Below are 21585 nucleotides of genomic sequence, written 5' to 3'. Positions count from 1 at the left end.
AAATGGCATAAAACATAAAGAGATCCTAAAATGGGAAACTCATTTTGCACAAGAATGCCGAGGCACACGTGCGAGGACTGTGGTCGGTTTTGGCACATGCTAGCCGGTTGGTTTGGTTGGAGACTGGTCATATTCTTGGGAAGATGAGAAATTATTTTAATTTTATCTTCTTGGTTTTCCCAGGTTATATTTTTTGGGCATTTAGATATTTACTTTAATGTGGTTCCCCAGTCAAGGAGGCAAAGACGATCATAGTTCCATTTGAAATTTAAAAAGTTTAGGTGCACCCAATAATAGATGTTTTGGTCATTTTTCTTTTTTCTTTTTAATTTTTTCTTCTCAAAATAAAAATATTAACAAACAATTCGACTCAACAAATTTACTCTCGATTTTACTTATCCACTTTCATTATTTTATTTAAATATTATTTTTCGAGAATTTCTTAATTTATTATTTATTGAGATGATGTTATAAAAAAAATAAAAAATAAAAATGCCTTAATTTTTACATTTGGTGAGCACATGAGTATTTTCCAGGTTGTACTCTCTAGTCTCTCCTAGATCTCTGTTCCAAAAAAAAAAAAAAAAAAAAAAAAAAAATTGGGTTTCACTACTTATGCTCTATTTTTATAGTATCATTGTATTTACAATAATTATTGTATTCTCCAAGACTCGTATATTGTTTCAATATGGCATCTCCGTCTCTCTCTCTCTCTCTCTCTTTAATTCCTTCGAATTCTCTCAAAATCGGACAGATAATTTGAGAAGATCCTAATCCGCATGTAACAGTGTCTTGAATGGAAATCAACAACTTTTATGATTGGCAATGTGGTAGATTTGTGTAGAAATGCGAAAAAAGAATAGAAAATATAGGATAGTAAGGAACGAATGCAATAGAGAGGACAGCTTGTCGGTATGTTGGTGTTTTATTTGGTTTATAAAGCTCTTATTCATTTATTCAAAAAAAATATAAAAAAAAAAAGCAAATAGAGACGTAAAAAATTGAAATGCTTCAATTTTAGAGGCTTACGTCTATCATTAGTAATGTTCAATAGGGTTATATTTTGTTTACAGAGACATGTAATACGTCATTTTTTGATTCTTTTCCACTTTCTCTCACTTTTTAAAATCATCATTAGATTCGTGAGGTTCATGTAAATTCAATACTCACCAAATTTTAGCAGCTCATCAAATATTTTGTTAAAATAGTTGGCCGGATGCGAGTGATTTTGTACCCCAAATTTGCTTCCATGTGGCCTAGGGGGTGAATTGAATACTCACTCAAATTATGCCTTCAAGTGCTAGGTTGGATCATCTAGTCCATACCATACCATACCAACATTGTAATCACATGAAAGGGCTATTTAGTATTTTCATGGGGGTGGCCAATCTCGAAAATAACATGTAACGTCTTGCATACTTGTGTCATCAATGGTATTTACTCCTTGATAGGGAAATGGACACATTTTGGCCCCAGCAGCTTTCAATGGCGGTTGTCAACATAATTAATGTGAAAGAGTTAGTGTTAGGTATGGTTGGTTTGGAACCGAGTCATCCCCTCTCCTTCACTCAAATCCTATTATCACCTTTCTTCTGAATCTTCTGAAATCAACTTTAAATATCTCTGTTTTTTTTTTAAAAAAAAATAAATCAAAGATTCATGCGTGTATATTTTTACAAATTCCATTAAATCCTGACCACAGCCTAAATCGTTACAATTTTCTCTTTTTTTTTTTTTATTATAAAAAAATTATGGATATTTTGAGAATTTTGATATCATCTTTTAAGATTTAACGTAAAATCCTAATGGATCGATGAAATTAAAAAAAAAAAAACAAAAATTTGAAAGATAAATACACTAAATTAAGAGTTTTTAAAATTTAAAAGATAATTTCAAATGTAATAAAAGTTGAAAGGGTCTCCTAAACTTTTTGTTTTATGTTCTTAAAATAAAAACTTAAAAATATTTCAATCTTTACGTCATATCAAAATATTAAATTAAAAACAAAAATAAGAAACATATGATGTTCCATCCCACACCGCCTCCCATTTTCAATCACATGATTCTTAATTTTGACGTGACAGTTCTCTGTAGATGGTCGGGTTGACATCAATATAGCGGACGTGGCCACATGCTGATTAACCATGGAGAGTGAATGAGTCCTGCTCACATCACTGAAACGAATGATTTTGAAGCCAGCCAGTAACCTCCATCTCGTAATCACAGGAAGAAAGGCCATTTATGGTCCTTGTGAGTTGTGGCAGAGAAACATTTCAAAAGTTTGGCTGGCCGTACGCATTTTCAGGAACTATTCCATTCCTTTTCAGTGAAAATAGCCTGATTAATGCATTAAATGTTGTTTTGTGGCTTCATCAATGTTGTTCCATTAAACCACTGAAAGAGAGGCATGAAGAGTAGCCCTCCCGACCAAGAGAACAACTTTTATCCGTACTCTTACATGACATTTAATGTGCGTGTAAGCTTTGCCTAGCTAGAATCAGTGCAGGGTTCCACATCAATTTGCAGAATGGTAGTAGAAATGAAACTCACTAGTCTCATAGGGAAAATAACTCAACAGGGAATTGAGATCCGGTGGTATTGCATGGGTGCACGGGGTCTCAAACCGTTTTGTTCTGAGTTAAGCTAAAATGAACGGCCCAAATAAGAAGTATTTTACATGGAATCTTAACCCGTTTTAGTTTGAGTTAAGCTGTAATTGTTGTGACATCAAGAAACCAAATACAGAGTCCAAGTTTTGTTACTGTAAAAAGCTTTCCAGCATCCAACTAAAGTTGACTGAATTGGAGATGGCAAGTTGCAGGCTGCAGCTAGCATGTCATTTGGGTAATTATGCATTCCTAGCTGCTTTCTGGGAGGTGCCATGCAACTATTTAATGCCTACATGTGAAGGGTTTATCATCAAAATGGCCCATACACCTTAATTGGCCCTGACAGAATATCCAGTGAGGTTTTGGGTGAAAATGAACTTCTCCCTATATGGTGTTCCAAAATATCATCACAATTTTTATTGATTTAATTCAATTACAAAGGAATGAATTGGCCCCTGGATCCCTTGAATACTACCCACATGCATAAATCTCAGGACTATTCCATTTTAATTTAATCTGTTTAATATGAAAATGTCACAAAAAAAAACTGATCATGTCACTGAAGAAGAAATCCCATATATCAGCAAACTAAAACTTTTTCACTTGAACTAGGGCCCCTTGCCTTGTTCCAGATTCAATCATTGCCTCTAGAACAGCAACGTCTCTAGCACCTTCCACAAAAGAGAGGCGAGGATCAGCTTCATAGCCACTCCCCTTCTGCAAAATAATAAATCGGAGTTGCGGATCAGTCACGGCAACACATGGGATTTTATTTTATTCTTGTTCAATTGCAAAGATTTCTCAAATGAAGTTATGAAGATCAAAATAAGCTGTCCAACAGCTGGTCTCCAGAAAGTCCAAATAATTGAAGGAAAGAATGTTAAATGAGAGAATAGACAGAATTATGCATAAGAAAGCTATGAAAATTTGAAAATGCCGTCTAGCCAGTAGAACTCAGAAGTCTGCTACCATCACCATACTGAAAAGCAAAGTTTAAGAATCAGAAGTTGTTGCAACAAATTGAATGCCATCAAAATGTCTGCACTCATTTTCTTTGCAGGAACCAGTAATATTTTTTTTTGATAAGTAATGTAATGCTTTTCAAAAAGTGCAAAGGGACGCAACTCTAGTACATAGGAAGTATACAAGAGAACGCCTAAATAGAATAAGAAAAAAGTACAAGAAAATCATTAAAACCAACCACTAAAACTAATCAGTAATATACACCCTCCATAGTCAATACACTAATAATTGCCAAAATCACCATATTATAGAATATTGAAACCAACCATGCATACATGCTTGAGAAGTAACATATTCGACTACCTTAAGCGTTGCCAGTGATATGTCATGTATAAAAGTTTTTAATTCATCGGTCACTCCACTGAACGTGAAAAAGGAGCTTTTGCTTTGCCCGTCAGAACTATAGAAGGAAACCTGTAATGCATCATTGGACATAATAAGAGGTTGCTACTATCATGATCCATCACAAGCTAATATGGTAAGTCAAATTACGAATCGAGATAATAATCAAGTATTTTTAGTCTCTAAAATTTAAATTCATGAGTTTATAAAGAACTCTAGGCTTCTAATTATATGTGAAAATCTATTCTACAATAAAATTGATTCTCAATATACCAGGTAACCATGCCGTCCATCTATATTTCCACGCTCAATTTGCAGTGTTCCCTTAAAGCCAACAACTCGCCAGAATATCTAAACACAGCAACAACTATGATTAAAATATCTTCAACTGTGCATAAGATTACAGTAAATCTATCATTTACCACATGCCTTGGGAGATCTTGAAGAGACAACCATCACAAAAACTCCGGAACATCCATTCTCCAGTTGACTAAGGCAAAGAAATTCCAAAAATTCACCTTCAGTCTTCCAATTGTGTCAGGAAAGAAAGAGTAAAAAAAAAAAGAGGTCTTCAGATTCTTGGAAAGTAAATTCCATGCAATCAAAACTTACAACAGAGAGGAAATGTTATCTGGTGGGGGTAAGGTTGCGTCCACATGAGAAGTCATAGCCGACACTGAGACTATCTCACTGTCTACAAGCTGTTCAAATGAAAACAAGAAAATCGCATTTATAATCACAATATGGCATAGATAGTGTACTAGAAAAAACACACTCCATGTTAATAAGGAATCTTTGAGTTGACACTGCAAGTTTTGAGCACAAATTCACATGTTAAGCATTCAAGGATGTTTCTTACAAAGAAATATCAAGTCAGCTGTTTCAATCATTTTAAGACAGTTTCGTAAAGAGTGAACCATATTAAGAGCTATCACAAAATTCTTGTTCCTTTTTTATCCTTCGGGGAAAAAGGACTTATGTGAAACTTTTTGAAAGAATAAGCAACTTTAAGGGATGTAAAAAAGCTTTTAAAAAATAAGCCATCAGAGAAAGTAATACCAGCTGATGGCATAAGAAAGCCATGTTTTTTTTTTTTTTTGATAAGTACATAAGAAAGCCATGTTAAAAACCATCTTCAAAATATTTCTTAAACTACCCTATTCAGGATATGTCAACGTATAATTTTCTAGGTCATGTTAACACAGGCCATTAACCCCTAAAATATTAAAAACCAAGATCTTCACTACTATAATGCCACAGCTTGAGATGAATCACACTTTCATTTCCGCTAACAAATGAACCCTACATTTTCTGCTTTTAGTATCAAAATTGGGCAGCATTATCACAAACCGCTTTTTGGTTATTTCTGCATCATGTTTGTACTGTATTATCTTATTCCTGCCCGTCGCCCACAAGGCAGTAGGGGACGTTCTATTACAAAAAGCGGGAAAACATTTATTCATCAACTTCAACACAGATGGTGTTGTAAGCATACAGGAAGAGTTATCATTGGTTTATTTGTGGTTAGCAATACACCTCTCTTTTTCCCCAATCCCAAATCACAAGATAAATAATATCTCTTAAAACTCTGTTTGATGCATAACCTGCTTCAGAACACATATGTACCCAACAGAGCACTTCCCAGTTTACCAAACATGATTTGAGTAATTCTGATCTTCTTGATACTGAAACAGCCCCAAAAGTGGTAAGACATTATGTACATCAGTTTAGCAAAACTGCTACGATATAATGAAAGTTCTTAAAACTCCAATTTTTCCCCAATAAATACAATTTGGACTCTGGAAAGCCAGAGTCCAATAGTCTAAAATTTCGTATACAAAAAAGAGAGTAAGGAGACGTGAAAAGGGGGTTCAAATGAGAGTCTAAAGAACAAAATTGAATATTAGTATGACTATAATTAGAACATAAAATTCTTTCTCTTTTTCTTTTCTTTGATGGGTAAATGAAAAAATTGAAGGAGAAATTTGTTTTTTTTTTTTGGGGGGGGGGGAGGGGGGGTGGGGTGGAGGGGGAAGGTCCAAGTACACATGTAGACGATTCTAACATACGGAATTCAAATAACAATATCCTTCACAAAAAATGGGTGGACATGTTTTTTAAGCAACGCAAACCATGACTTATCCACCATTAATTATTAGAAAATTTGAGATTACCATCCTCAGTCCTGCAATGAAATGGACCCCCATATCCAGAATGAAACCCCCCTGCCATAAGAAAATAAACTTGTTAGAATAAGACATAAAAGGACTAATTCAAGTATGATAATATGGGAAGAGTGCTGGCTACGTTAACAATCAAGCAAGGCATCCCTGAAAATCCAGAATGCATAATCAAGTAAATTCTTTACATTTGCTCCAAGGATCAGAAGAATGAAGTCTTCTTCATACTTAACATTGCATCATGTTGTATAGGTACCTAAGAATCTTTTGACCTCAAACTTCAATGGTATATGGTTAGGTTACGTTAGAGTAGTTATAGGAGTCACTTCTCTGGGAAGCTCTCCCACTGGATCAGGTTATGAACCTCTTTCGATAAGGTACATTTAAATTATTTAATGACTAGCATATTGAGAACTAGCTTACACTGAAGGTGATGCAAAGCATATGCTTGATGCCAAGTGCTCTAGTGAATAAGAAAAAGTAATTTTGTTATTCAGCTTTATTATGAAACACATACAGTAAAGTTTCGCCTCCAAGAGCTTGAGAAGTATGGGTTTGAACTATTCATTGATCCTTCAACAATAACTTGAACGCTCATCATATCCCCAATGTCAGCCATTAGTTTCTTGCACTGTGGAAGCAACAATCAGTGTCTGGCAAGCCAGAGCGATTGGAACCATTTCAAATATGACAGAAACAAGTACCTCAAGAAAAGCAGGTTCAAATCGATAGTTTTCTGCCACAGCCCAAATAGGCTGGCCAGGGAGATTGGCACAAATAGATTTGTAGCTTGAGAGTGCAATTTCCAGCTCATTAGTAGCTGCAATATTAAATTCTTAAGAATTAAGTTTCCAAAACACATCCTTTATATCAAATTCTGTTGATACTAGATTGAATGCTTCCACATATCAATCCAAAGAAAGAAGACCAGAAATTTCAAGTTCATAATGAGAAAGATTGAAGATCCCTCTTTGAACCCCAGGACTCCCAACAAAACATGTTAACACAATTAGTGAAACAGACCCACACACACACACACATGAAAGTAATTAATAAAAAGCATGGTTGGATTGGTGGCAATGAAGTATCAGAAGATTAAAAACAAGGGCCAGAATATTCTTGAAACATGGACGTGGTTGTATACCACTCTTACATCATTCCAAAAAGACATCAAAGAGCCAAATGAGACTCTTGACTAACAGGGTTGAGGTTTGATGAATACCCAGATACAGAGATAACAGTTTTCCCTCCAGATGAAAGCTAACTCAATAATATAGTTTGATAATTGTTATAATTACGTGGCATTGGCACGGTGGCCTTTACCTTCTGTTACCACCCAACCTCCAATGCAAAACTGTGGCTAGATTGACACTCAACTAAGATTCAAAACCAGGTGACAATGCCTAAATTGATCAACAAGTTTCTGCCAGCAGAACATTTTAAATTTGGGAGAGCAAAGGGCCAGAAGTTCTAGATAATTAATTATTTCTTTCATATATTATGGAGTTTTTGGAAAGAAGAAAAAGAACATGTGTCTGAAGATGATGTTACTTGGGCCAAGTTACAGAAGACATGGGAAAGCTCAGAGATATCATACTTTTAGCTTCATTTTAGTGTTCTGCCACTCAGAACTTTTCTGGAGTCCATGCAGTTGATTTCATTAACAAGTGAGACTTAATCTTTATGTGCAAATTGTCCTCGTCAATATGGCTCTGATACACCTTTACTCTAGCCCCTTTCTGTAAATTTAAGCTTGTTATTTCTTGCACTTATCTAAAAGAGTTTAATTGTAGTAATTATATAAGTTTTCAAGTAGACAAATTAAACTTTATAAAGAGAATTTGGGTTACAAAGAAAGAATATGGAAGACATTATCTACCGACTGTTCTACAAATAAATATCAGCTCCTGGCATGATCAGATTATGGGTATAGTTGGTCACCCAAGAACAGATTTAACCCCGAAGAAAAAAAAAGAGTTGGAAATTATCACAATATATGTCATTAATCAGTTATACATAACTATATGATAATGCTTGATCGATTGAAAATGCATCATACTTACAAGCTGCCGCCGGTTTCTCTTCAGATTCATCAAATTAGCCGAGCAACACATGGCACGTCCAAAAAGGGAAATTTTAGTGCATTGTACAGAACAATAAGCATACAAATTTTTTTCCTACTGTAATAGATTCAGTTAAACTGCCATCAGTTTATGATTATTTTGAAACATAAATTACCTTGAAGGACATGCTTCCCTGCCTCTAGCACCCTCAGTGAAATATCAACCTGAACGAATTGCTTCACATGTAAGACACATCTAACCAATAATTATAAAGGTTAAAGTCATTAGCCTTCACACCTTGGACAATACAGAAACTGAACAGGGACATCCGAAATGGTGTGCTGAAATTTTCTCTAAAGGAGTTAGGTTAAACACTTCGATGAATTTCAATATCTATATATTTGATTTACTGATTTTTTCCGGAGTCAACTAAGTATGCTTCTTACTTGTCATTATATTTAGTCTACTTCCCATTTTCTACAAAGCAAAATTTTCTCTCCTTAACATAATTCATTAAAGATAATTTTGAGATTTACTCTAGCAATTCAGAGGACAGAGGAGAATGGCGATTGAAACAATGGTTAAGAAAGAAAAGAAATATATTATTTTCTTGCATGTACCAGAAAATATGTTGACACTAAAAGGCAATACTTCAGAGCTCTTTCTTCTCTTGTATGCACATATCAACAAATGATTGTAAAACCAATACAGCAGAGAAACTTGAATTTACAGTGTGAATCAGCATCCCTAGAATTCTAAAAATTCACTTGAAATGCAAAGAGCGCAACTTTAAATCACTTCAGCACCAAATTAAAACCCAAAAAAAAAAAAAAAAAAAAAAAAAACAAAGAAAGGAATCTATTACTCATGAGCAAAGATATTAATTACATGAGAACTGATCGATGAGCCAATTTGTAGAGATGGAAGAGGCAAAAATAAAGAAAAAAGAATAAGATACCTGAGCTTGTCCGGCCAAAACGACCGCAACACCAATTATGGAATCATCATGTATGATCTCATCAAGACCTTTATCACCCCACTTACACACCACTCCTGGAAAATATTTTTGAGCTATTTCAACAGTACCTCTTGCCGATTCCTACATATGAACACACATGAAAAATACAGAATACCCATTAAAATCTTCCTTTCCCCCAAGTCCTGTTTGTTTATACAGAGAAGTAAAAAAGAAAAGGAAAAGAAAAACAGACAACGCAGATATCCCACTACTATATTGTTTTCCCCAAGGTCCACTTGTTTCTAATGGAGAACAGAAAATCGACAAAAATTTTACACACACACACAAATAGACACACAGATATTGCATTGTTGCCTTCCTTATCCCCAAGTTTCTTGTTAGCAATACAGCACAAAAAACAATGACTTTCCAGCGGAATGAGATTATTATTACTATTATCATTATTATTATTATTATTGCTTTCACTGAAACAAGGTCCACAGCATTGTACCCATCTGGTAAGTTTTAAGCTTGCAGATGGGAAAGAAATCCCAGAAAAATATTTTAAAATTAAACTTGCCGTTGAAACAGACCATGAATTTTGTTTTTCTTTTTAAAATAAAGAAACATAACAAAATAAGAAAAGAATATGCTTGAGCATTTCCTCATATAATGTACTTCCTAATTCAAACATTCAAATCCTAATTAGACTATTAAATTGATCCAAAGACTTTGGCTTTGCATTCGGATGGCAGTTTCCTTATATGCTAGATTTTTACTAGAAAAGTTAATTAATTTACCCAATATTAAACTGTGACTTATCATAGTATTCTAAAAGGAAGGCATAATAATTAAAAGGAACAAAAAATTGTAAGCACCTCAGAACGGCTCCAAATGGCTTTGAGAGTGAAGAGCTCAGAGATCTCAGCGAGCCTGGGAATGTACTGAGTCCTCACGAAGATCCCAGCTCCAAGTATGGCAATCTGGGTCGCCTCCTTTTCCATTCCTGCAGTTCCTGCAATTGGGTTCTTCAACCTCCCTGCACTTCCTCAAGTCCCAAGTGGGTTTCCTTTTTTGTTTTTCTGTTTTTGCCTGTGTCTCTTTGCTTGTTTTGGAAGTAATACAATAAATCAACAGCAATACTTAAGATTTGGGCAATGGGGATTGTTTTACATGTGCTCAGATGCAGGACGGAGATAGATGCTGAGCTTGATGGAGCTTGGCCTTTTCTTTTTTCTTTTTTCTTTTTAAGAAAATAGAGGACCTTTTAATTTTTTAAATAAAGCAATGGAAATTTGATTAAAAAATAAATAAAATTGACGTCGATTAAGATTTGGGAATTGGGGGATTGTTTTACATGTGCCCGAAGAAGGATGGAGACTGGGTTTTATATATATATATATATATTTGACGAAAATAGAGGAGCTTTTTTTTTTTTTTTTAATATATAAACAACGAGAAATTGATAATTTTTTTTATTAAAAAAATATTTTAAGCAGAAAGAAACATATTTGGCTAGGATACTGTAAAAAAAAATATATGTTGTAGCTTTTTTAACGATCTAAATTTAATTTAATTTTCTCTTTCTCATAAAAATTTAGAATTAAATTTACACTATTGAAAGACTACAGCATATATATTGTATTTTTTTTTTTTTTTTTTTACTGCGCCTAAGTTAAATCCAAGGTCTACACCTACACATGTTTTTGATAACATGTAATTTCATTACAAAGTACTTGGAATCACTTTGGCCTTTGACAAGGGATCACAGTTCTTGAATTGCATACAATTTGGACAATTTCACGTAGAGGGGTTGTGTAACCTACATGTTTCGAGCAGGTGGATTTTACAACTTATAAGCAATTGTTTTATGCCTTTATTCGAAGGTTTCTAATATAACGTTGCAATAGTATGGGGTGGAGCCCGACTACTAGAATCCAAGCCTGCCACAAATCAAAGGGATTATGAACAAAGATTTCTTCCAAATTAGGTGGTAAGAATTTCCTTAAATCCAATTCATTAAATTGATATGTGTCCAAAATGCATGTGATTTGCATTCTTCACAATGCAGGTAAGAATCACAAATTCTTACATGTATTTTGAGCACATATCAATTTAATAATAGATTAGGCTAAAAGAATTTTCTCCTACCTAATTTGGAAGAAACTTTGTTCATGGACTATACTGCTAGAACGATTTTAGGCTACATGTATTTTCAAACCAAAGATTGAGGGATAGTGTTATTCTTCTTCTCCTCCTTTTTGCTCAAGTACAACATAAGATATACATAACTAACATAAGTAGGATAACTGGATGAGGGAGGCTCTATAAGAAGATTGACCAAACCAAACATTTACAAGCTGAATAAACTCAGAGCTTCCCCATTTTGTCTGTCATTGTATTTGACCGGGGCAAAAACAAAAAGAAGTTGCAAAAAATTGCACTCTAGAATAATGTGTTAGACATTATATTTATTCTGTTATCCCTTCTCACGGACTCAGAATCATATCATCAGTATTCATTCATGCTGAGAAACTTGCATAAAATCAACCACAGAATTGACTCCTTTTTTCAGATAGTATCATACTAAGGTGATCCCTGACAGTGGCTCCGAAAATTTGTCTATCTGCTGGCTACTGAAGCAGTTGTTTCTTCTTGATTGACTTCTACTATGCCTTGATTAACTTCTAGTGCACCCCTGTTGAAACATCAAGATGCCTGTGATGTTGGCCCTAGTCTTTATCTGTATAGCTCTGTCCATTGGCTTTGATTCCTCCCACATCCCTTGAGCAACCCTTAACCTTTAGAAGATCCTTTTTCATTTGGTGACTATGCAAACTCATTCATGCCCTGAGGGAGCCATCAAAAGCAAATGAAAATAGGCTTGGTCTCCTCTCATGTAAAAGCCTATGCGTCTCATCATTTCATTGAACACATTGCTCTTTGTCGTCAACTCATTATGCAAAAGGATACTGCCACATTCACAAAGAAAGCACCGTTATATTACCAACTCAAACTGGCACCTTCTCAGCAGAAAAAATAGCTGACAAAATGTAATGCAGAGGAGCCAAATACTTGTAGATTTGGCAGTAAAGGAGGAAAACTTGAAATTTGAGATCAGCTTCGATTCATCACAAAGCAATCTTCATCTCTACCAATAGTCTTTACAAGAACAGATTCCATTTTTAAAATGGTGATACCTAATCCTGTCCCTGACAATAATCTCTCGATCATAAACCTTGGAGATGAACTTTGTTGCTTGGTGGCAATCCCCACAAACTCTTAAGTTCTTCACAATTCGGATTGGGGTTCCAGGTGCTGTGTTCATCAAACCAAAAGCAATGGCTAACTTCTCACTATGCTTTGACAGGGCTGTCTCTTTATCTTCCTCGTCATCAATATCAAGCAGAACTTCACCAAATTCTGGAAAATACCCGGCAATTTTTAACTTAGCTGTCATCTCATCCAAGAACAGGTAGAGCTGCTTAGTTTGGGGATGTGATCTATCTCCAACAAGGAATTGATGGAACACACCATTCAATTCGATGGAGCTGCAACCTGGGATTTTCTTTCTTCCATTTAATTTGATTTTCTCTCTTACCATCTTTGCTTCATTCCATCTCCTGGAAGCAGAATAAATATTAGCCAATAGAACTTGACAACCGATATGGTTAGGATCCAGTTCTTTCACTATCTTTCCTACTCGCTCTGCCCTTTTCATATCCTTATGAATTCTACAAGCACCAAGTAATGCTCCCCATATGGCAGCATCTGGAGCCATTGGCATACTAGATATGATCTCTTCGGCTTCCTCCAAGAATCCAGCACGGCCCAGTAGATCTACCATACACCCATAATGCTCTATCTCTGGCTCAATTCCATAAGAAGTTGCCATGGACTCAAAATAACCTCTTCCCTCATCAATCATATTTCCATGGCTGCATGCATTTAATAAGGAAACAAATGTGACTTCATCCGGAGAAACTTTTTCAATCTTCATTTGTTCAAAAATATCAATCGCTTCCTTGGATTTTCCATGCATTGCAAAACCACCAATCATGGCATTCCAAGGCCAAACCTTCCTCCTCAGACCATGTTCATTGAAGAAAACCTTTGTTGCAAATTCTATCTGTCCACACTTTGCATACATGTCTATGAGGCTAGCTAGTAGTTTCTCATTCATCTTGATCTCACCTTTATCAATATAAACATGGATCCACCTTCCTTGATCCAATGCCGCTAGATTTGCACAAGCAACAAGAGCACTTACTAGGGTAAACTCATTAGGTTTAGGACCCGCTTGCAGCATCTTATGGAAGAGATCCAAGGCCTCCATGAAACAACCCACCTAAAGATGATAAACAATTCCATTTTTTAATAAAGCCATCCGCCATAAAAATACTATTATCAAAAGGAAAAACAATATTTTTTGGACTGACAACTCTGTATGGTCCATTTCAACTAGTGGTGCAAATCTAATTCGAAAATAATGGGATAATAATGACCGATATAATGTTTTGAATGAAAGGGAAACAATACTTTGCCACAACATTCTTGAATGGGGATTGCAGAGTAAAAAATAATAATAATAATAATTGAAATGTACACATACGTCATATTCACACTTTTATATACTACACTATTACCTGAACGTAACCAGCTATTACAGTAGTCCATGATACAACATCACGTTCACGCATTAGGTCAAAAAACTCCATAGCTCGATCCATATCACCGGTCCCCACATACCCATTGACCATAATATTCCATGAATACATATCCCGATTCATGCTCCGATTAAACACCCTTCTAGCCTCCTCCACGAAACCCCAATTGACATACATCCCAATCAACGCATTCGTAACAAACACATTGCTCTCCAACCCAGCTTTTATCGCGTGAACCCTAACTTGTTCGCCCTCCAATACCTCCAACCCGTTACCACACGCTTTAAACACAAACACAAAAGTGTACCGATTAGGCAAAAGCCTCAAACCCCGGATCATTGACCGAAATATAATAAGAGAATTACAAGAAGAAGTGGGTGAGAGTGAATGAGCTTTGATTATGGTGTTGTGGAGGAAAAGGTCAGGACAGGGAATTTGATCAAACACTTGATGGGCGTAACGGACAGAAGCAAAGCTTGAGAGAGTGAGCTTCTCAAGGAGTTTATTCGCTGGGACAGGTTGTAGGATGAGGCCGGTGGTGATCAGTTGGGCATGAGCTTGCTTGGCTTGCTCCATTGTTTTGCATGAATCAAGAAGAGAGATGGGTTTGTGATTTGAATTTAAAGGCTTTCTTAAGGTGGAGTAACAACGTCTCATTTTAACGGTCAAAATTTCAGAAGTGTGAGACAAGGAGAAGAGCGGTGGGTGCCTTGGGCTAATGCCATTCCTGAGAACGTATTCCTTGTCTTTGATTGTAAAGCGCGGGAATGAATAGGCCGACGAGTTTGTTTTTCTTTTCGTCAGAAAAAGAAAAGAACATAATTTTTGTTTTCTACCTTTCGTTTTTTTTTTTTTTTTTTTTTTTTTTTAAATAAATATATATATATATATATATATATATATATATATATATATATATATATATATATATATATATATTAACAATCAATTTAAAAGCAAATCATCCTAAAAATACAAAAATAATTTTCATGTTTATATGACATCAAAATACTTTATCGAACCAAAAACAAAATCCATCCCATAAAATGCATTGACAAAAAGAGCCAAAGATTGGGGGCATATCTGTTTGCTATAATAATAATAATAATAATAATAATAATTAAAAAAAAAAAATTGAGGCGAATATGTGAATTTATAGGTTGCATCTCAAAACCCCGAACAACTTAATTAAAATTACTAATGACCCTTAAAAAGAATTAAAAGAAAAAGAAAAATCAAATTTAATTGCGCAGGTTTCACAAGATTTCAATTTAATCTATGATTTTCTAATTTCAACAATTAACTCCCAAAAATAAACCTGTTTTTAGACTCTTAAAAAGCATTTTCACTCTTCACTCTTCACATGGGTATAAGAACTTAATTATTTTACCAATTATTGACTTTCACGAGAAATTTGTAATAAAAGTAATAATACTCCAAATATTTTCTTGATGTCTTTGTTAGACAAATGAGTTGATCCCACCTTATACCTGCCTCATTTTCTTTTTTTTTTTTCTTTTTCTTTGGAGCTACGACCTGAGTCAGTCGGGTGCCAAAGGTTATGGACGTTTTACTGCACACTATAATTTATTGCCCAAATTATGTCTAATCATGCCAATTCTTGTCATCCTTGCACTGATCTTCTCTGTTCAAATATGCCAGCGCCATCAGCTCAGCATCAGACAACTCTTCATCAACTATGGCTCTGGCATCACAAAAACATGAAGTCTAAATAATAAACCAATGACCTGAATGTACTAATTTACTTGGGCAATAATCCTGCCATATGTTTGCCTCCTTTATAGCTATCTAATGACTAATACAGTGGATTGGGCACTTCCCACCTCAAAGGACTGTTTAAAATCTCTTGATAAAAGATTTGGTACCTTTAGCATTTCTTTTTGAATAAACTACAACCACACAAATATTTAATTGAGCTACGAATGATGCAACTTAGACCATTTAAGTTGGTTCTGAAACACATGCATAAGCCTTTTATTGTATTAGTAAACATATTGCCTAAGGTATCAATAATAAAAAAACAAATCCAAACAAATATTGTTTAATCCATATGCATGATTCTTGAACCTTTTTTTTTTATAAGTAAAAACTTTTTGATAATTTGAAGGACCGAAATTCAAAGGTTTGTTTTTTTTTAACATGTCCACACAAGAAAGAGGGAGGATTCGAACTAGTAACCTCCGCTTCATGAGGCGTGGTCTCCAACCGATTGAGCTACCAAGATCTATGTTGAGAAGAAAAACCTAAGGTATCACAATCTTCTCTATAATCATCTTTTCCAAGAAGAATTGGAAGAAAACGGGTGAAAGAAGGCTTCCAAGTACAGGAACGCTACTAGCAAGGATCATATTTACGCGATTAACATACCTGAAAGGAGGATGTGGTCAACAGTGAAATTAAGTTGTGTTAGGCACTAGAACTTAAGGTTCAAAATTTCAAATTTCTGTGCTTACTCTGATTGGTCACTGACACTTTCAAGGTTGCCCGATGGAACTCGTGTCATTGCAGCTATTTCAGCATCAAATTTACTTTCCAGACCATGCACTAAGGTCGCCACTGCCAACAATTCATCCTGCACTATAGAATTACTTCTCTAAAAATGAAGAGAAGAATAGCCATGGCATGATTTATTTATGAGATAGTACGTGCATATATATATATATATTATCAAGTATCTCCTCGAGCTGTTTCATGGATTCTTAGGTTCTACACAATATGATCCAACAGTAGAATTCTTATCTGACAGTCAACTACCAAGAGGGGCTTAATACCTTTGTAGCATGAAAGTAAAGGATTACAACTTATTTCACCCTTTCTCTACTTTTCAAAGAATGTTAAGGAAACTAAATGTGAAGAAAAAAATTAAAAAGGAACAATGAAATCCAGAAAGATGCAGACTGCATGATAATGAAAAGAAGCTCATAAGTGATGACTTTGTTATATAGCACAGAAAACATATAGTTTTCTTCATACCAATATGTCAAAAGACTCGAAACTCAACATAAATAAGAGGTGACAACACCCATGTTGGTGTCTGAACATCAATTTTCCTTAGGTTGGTATTTCAAAATGTTCTCTTCCAAACATTTTAAAAAAAAAAAATTGCTAACAAATTTGAAAAGGATGTGCCTTCTATACTAAAATAGTGAAGATTATCAAAGACATATAGCCATCCAAGAAGCACTCCACTCATGTTTGTTTAACAAAGATCAAGATTTGATGTCAAAGACAAGTAGATAGGATACCTCGTTTTCTTACAGAACTGGATACAGAGGCTTTAAGGAACATTCCTTGAAGGAGGAAAGATCTTCCACATTTCTTCATTTGTTCTTATTGCGTGTCTCCTTTCAGTTTTATCCAACTTAGCCAATTCTAATGATATGGAAAAAAATTAAGTTCAAAGTAAAGGACATATGAAGTGATTTTCTTTATAAAGAAAGCATAATCATAACAAAGTAGAAAGTTAGACATACCAGTAATCTCAATGTTATCTCTAAAAAGGCAGCTCTCAGTTTCTCAATTGCAAGTTTAGTCATCCACGAAGTCCAGCGCCCATCTTTTGAAAAGTAGATGAAGATTATTAAAAAAATGAAGAGGAATCTGAAGCCTAAAAAAGAAACCAAAAGGAAATTAATTGACGTCTAAATTGACTACCAGAAAAACAAATAAGTTCATTTGAGAATATCAAGAGAGAAAATAAATAAATAAGAGCATTAGCATTTTAGTGGGTCATGTAAACTTGGTTCTTAAATATGGCAAGAACCTTGATGAAAACTTAACTGGAGAAATCAGAAAACACATGCGACTTGAGAATTTGTTCGATATTCTTAAACTTCTCCCTGAGTTCTGTGATCTTTGGAATATCCCTATAGGCTTCAAAGGGACTACATACTTGGTTCACAGCCCGAAATACGTCATGAAAAAAGTATATTAAAAAATGCAACTTCATATGAATAATACTGATGTATTTCAGAAATGCAAAAGATATTGCTTTTATCACAAACAAAGATCATAGTCTTTAACCCTTTTAACTAGACCACTTTTCTTGGCTGCCACAAACTACACCTAACACCATTAAATTAAACCCCATAAAACATTTGGTTCCATGAATAGAAGAATTCCTACTATCCCAAGCTTGAACCATTCCTAATCCTTTACCACATCAAAACAAACCACTTATTCCTAATACGATGCTAAGATTCATATATTCTGAGACAGATCAGGAGAAAAGAAATTTGCCCTGCATCATATAGTCTGTTACAGATTGATGATGACAAAACCAAAAGATCGATAATCATAGTTCCATTTCCAATTGTATAAAGGAAACCTAAAAGTGTTGGCATTCAAGAGCCACAAAAGACTTGTGCCATTAGAGAATAAAAAACAAGCTACAATAAAAAAGGGAAGAGAGAGAGAGAGAGAGAGAGACCAGAGAGAAGTATAAAAAGCAAAAGAACACTTAAACTACAGGAGTGACTACATATGATCTGCTAACAGATAAGGTACCTCTAGCTGTGCAGCTGCCTCTTATATTGTCGTTTTGAAGCCATAACTTGAAGCTGCTCAACAGCAGAGACTGTCATAGCATGGAAAAGGGTGTTAACGTAAGAATTTACATATGAAGGTCACCATCTTAAGTACCCCGAATCGTTATAGATATAGCTAATCTGATTGTATGCACATTCAAATGTTACATTTTAATGCTAATTCTGGGCGTATATGGGAAGCAAAGAGAGAAGAAAAAATGATTTGAGGTGGTTTAAAGTCTGATACCAACAGTTACTTTAATCACTTCAAGAGGATCCTTGCCTCAAATTAGATGAAAGGTAAATTTTCATTCATTACTTGATGAGCCATACGGCATCTACAAGCTTTTCACAAGACGCAGGAAATAGGAAATGGGAGCTTAACAATCTCCTTAGTTTTCGACACTACAAAATCAGACTCGGCACGACTAGTGCAAAAGTAGGAAAGCATGATAATTGATGATAAATAAATAAACACTTAAAATTAGGATCATATCAATGCGCTGAATTTACTTTTTCCCCTTCTTTTTCCCCTGTACAGTAGTAGCTGTTCTCACTCTTCGTTTCCGTGTCAAAGCAAACTCTCCAAATTTATGACCAACCTTTTCTTCAGTGATCTTACAACGAATATGATTTTTTCCATTGTAAATTCGGAAGGAGCAACCAACGAATTCCGGCAAAATAGAAGATCTACGGGACCAAACTTTCCTGTTCATAAGAAGATCTTTCTTCTTCTTATTTTTCAACAGAAATGCATCAACAAAAGCGGGCTTCCATATAGATGATCGTCCTAGCTTGTTGTTAAGGACCTCTCTCACAGCCTTCTCATCGGGCAAAAATCCCTCACTCTTCATCTGCTCCAGAAATTCCCTGGCCTCGTTCAGCTGCTTCTCCTTGGACAAGGCCTCAAACACGGCCGTGTAGGTCGCCGCATTGGGTTTCATCCCTTTTCCCAACATTTCCATCACATACTTCTTGGCGTCCCCAGTGTGTTTAGCATCCGTAGCGAGCCCCTTAATAAGAACCGTGTAAGTGTAGGCATTGGGGGCAATCCCTGCGGCAAGCATCCGCATATACACCCTGAGGGCCTCCTTGGGCTGGCTGGCATTGACATAAGCCTCGATGACGGCGGTGTGTGCCACCACGCCAGGCATGGGACCATTGTCCTTGATCTGAGCGGAGATTTCCGAGGCCTCATGGGTGAGTCCATCTTTGGACAAAGCGTCGAGCATCTTGAGGGCATTGCTGCGGATGCCTTCTTTGGTCCTCACGTTGCAGAAAATTTGTAGCAAGTCTTTTGGGTCCTCGGTACTGATCTCGGTGATTGCTTTTGGGTTGGATAATCTGGTTTGTATGCTGAGCTCGGCGGTTACTTGCGCGGAAAATAATCTGCCTTGTCTGTAAATAGAATGGAATGTTATCGGAAGCACTGCTCCAGAATGCCCTCTGCTTGGAAAAGAAGAGCTTATGCTGCGTGCTGATGCTGGCAATAAGGATACCGATGGAAATGGTGGTGAGGCATGGAATGTTGAGATACGCTTACGAAAGGTCAGAGGGAGAGAGGGAGTAGGGTTAGACGCCCGCAAAAAGGCCCGAGTCCGAGATGTTAATGTTCTGCCCGCCATTGAGAATCCTTCCTTACTGTCGTAGCAGTAGAAACAAAAATTGAAAAAAAAAAAAAAATTACGATCTTGAAGATGGGGAATTAGGAGTGTACTGGGGAAGGGAGCGTAGCGGCGGCCGGCGAGGAGGTGAGGGAGATACTAGATGGATGAAACAGACGGCTGAGATCTCTCCGAGGTATTCACCTCAATAACCTCCTTTTCTACAAATTTTGAGATTATAACCGTGACGAATTTCAGTTGAGACGGAAATTGCCAACGAATTTTAATTGAGACGGAAATTGCAAATGAAAGGATTGTGCTAATTCTAACAGCATTCTCTATTGGGTTAAATACGTTATCGTTCAACGTGGTTTTTTTTTTTTTTTTTCTCTGTACTTTATTTTTTATCAAAGATGGTAGTAAGACTATTGAAAAAGATAGAGATGATACTTCTGTTCAAAACTAACGAATTTTTACATCATCGACACAAAATACACTTAAAATTGTGACACATATTCCCAAATATAATGTAAGTAGTCACATCAACGCTAACGTGGCTACACATTTTTTTTAAAAAAAAAAAATTAAGGCTTCTTTTAAATTTTTATTTTTTTTAAAAAAAAAATGTTAGCCATCAATGGCTCGGCCATCACCATTTAGCAAGGGAGAGAGAGAGAGAAGAAAAAAAAAAAAAAAAAAGGTTTTGGTTGGGAGTGGCCGGTCCAACCCTTCCATATTTTTTATTTTTTTATTTTTTTAAAAAAAGCCTTTAATTTTTTTAAAAAAAATGTAATAGCCACGTCAACGCTGATGTGGCGTCTTACGTGGCATCTAGGGACATGTGTCACAATTTTAAATGTGTTACGTGTCGATAACATGAAAATCCGTTAATTTTAGACGGAAAAATAGATGGAAGTACCATTCCTGTCTTTTCCAATAACCTAGGTACTATCTGTGATAAAAAATGAAACACATGCAGCGAAAAATAAAAATTTGAAACCACATGGGCAAAAATGTACTTAACCCCTCTCTATTTCTAAAAAGTTCTCTCTACTTTTTCTTTCTTTCTTTTTTTCTTTTTTAAATATTTACATCATGCTCTCTATTTTAACTATATAATTTTTCTATTTTATTTAAATATTCTTTATTGAGAAAAAAAAAATATTAGAGATTAAAAAATGCTATGTTTTTATATTTAGTGAGTGAGCAATGCCAAACATTTTTTCGTATTGCTAAGCCGAATGCTATTTTTGCTCTCATTTAAATATCCTGACTAACTAAAATAACATTTGATTAGCAGAAGGAGAATGCTCCAAGGCAGGCTCGGGACATTTGGTGAAACAAAAGAAAATAAGAGTACGGTGAAACAAACAAGTCCTAAGGTAAGCAGAAAAACAAAGATAAGCAGTTGCAATGCCATGCCACATTTCTGTTCGAATAGAACTATTATCATTTTATCAGGAGTTGGGGGGGGGGGGGCGGAGATAAGTAGTTGCAAGTTGCAACCTTCTCATGAGAATCATAAATCGAAACCTGCTTTTGCTTAAAAATGGAAACAATCAAAACATTTTCTGGTTCTTGATACAATACAG

The 21585-nt window shown here is 35.4% G+C and overlaps 3 protein-coding genes across 3 annotated transcripts; all 3 read right to left on the bottom strand.

Moving 5' to 3' along the window:
- Nucleotides 1–2998: 2998 nt before the first annotated feature.
- LOC133877029 (dehydrogenase FPY6) lies at nucleotides 2999–10421 on the bottom strand. The gene is made up of 12 exons (XM_062315259.1): nucleotides 10054–10421; nucleotides 9176–9316; nucleotides 8393–8441; nucleotides 8218–8235; nucleotides 6859–6974; nucleotides 6672–6785; nucleotides 6149–6199; nucleotides 4587–4675; nucleotides 4404–4464; nucleotides 4248–4325; nucleotides 3936–4046; nucleotides 2999–3326 (listed from the first exon to the last, which is right to left on the bottom strand). The coding sequence occupies exons 1-12, from the start codon at nucleotides 10177–10179 to the stop codon at nucleotides 3198–3200; spliced, it is 1083 nt and encodes a 360-aa protein (XP_062171243.1). The 5' UTR covers nucleotides 10180–10421; the 3' UTR covers nucleotides 2999–3197.
- Nucleotides 10422–11445: 1024 nt separating this feature from the next.
- Nucleotides 11446–14606, bottom strand: LOC133878296 (pentatricopeptide repeat-containing protein At3g62890-like). Its single transcript, XM_062316829.1, has 2 exons — nucleotides 13822–14606; nucleotides 11446–13523 (listed from the first exon to the last, which is right to left on the bottom strand). Exons 1-2 carry the CDS (start codon nucleotides 14497–14499, stop codon nucleotides 12327–12329), a joined length of 1875 nt encoding a protein of 624 aa, XP_062172813.1. The 5' UTR covers nucleotides 14500–14606; the 3' UTR covers nucleotides 11446–12326.
- A 4072-nt stretch (nucleotides 14607–18678) lies between these two features.
- LOC133876669 (pentatricopeptide repeat-containing protein CRP1 homolog, chloroplastic-like) lies at nucleotides 18679–20300 on the bottom strand. The gene is made up of 2 exons (XM_062314926.1): nucleotides 20107–20300; nucleotides 18679–20030 (listed from the first exon to the last, which is right to left on the bottom strand). Exon 2 carries the CDS (start codon nucleotides 20012–20014, stop codon nucleotides 18899–18901), a length of 1116 nt encoding a protein of 371 aa, XP_062170910.1. The 5' UTR covers nucleotides 20015–20030; nucleotides 20107–20300; the 3' UTR covers nucleotides 18679–18898.
- Between the last annotated feature and the right edge of the window lie 1285 nt (nucleotides 20301–21585).

Source organism: Alnus glutinosa, chromosome 9 (assembly GCF_958979055.1).
Source record: "Alnus glutinosa chromosome 9, dhAlnGlut1.1, whole genome shotgun sequence".
NCBI classification, from domain to species: domain Eukaryota; kingdom Viridiplantae; phylum Streptophyta; class Magnoliopsida; order Fagales; family Betulaceae; genus Alnus; species Alnus glutinosa.
This window is presented reverse-complemented; position numbering and strand designations above follow the sequence as displayed.

Coding starts and splice junctions, on each gene's coding strand:
- LOC133876669 (XM_062314926.1), bottom strand. CDS start 20,014: ATGGCGGGCAGAACATTAACATCTCGGACTCGGGCCTTTTTGCGGGCG.
- LOC133878296 (XM_062316829.1), bottom strand. CDS start 14,499: ATGAGACGTTGTTACTCCACCTTAAGAAAGCCTTTAAATTCAAATCAC. Junction 13,524..13,821: donor TAATAGCTGGTTACGTTCAG/GTAATAGTGTAG, acceptor TATCATCTTTAG/GTGGGTTGTTTCATGGAGGC.
- LOC133877029 (XM_062315259.1), bottom strand. CDS start 10,179: ATGGAAAAGGAGGCGACCCAGATTGCCATACTTGGAGCTGGGATCTTC. Junction 8,442..9,175: donor TTTTGGCCGGACAAGCTCAG/GTATCTTATTCT, acceptor CAATTCGTTCAG/GTTGATATTTCACTGAGGGT. Junction 4,047..4,247: donor ATGGACGGCATGGTTACCTG/GTATATTGAGAA, acceptor GATGCATTACAG/GTTTCCTTCTATAGTTCTGA.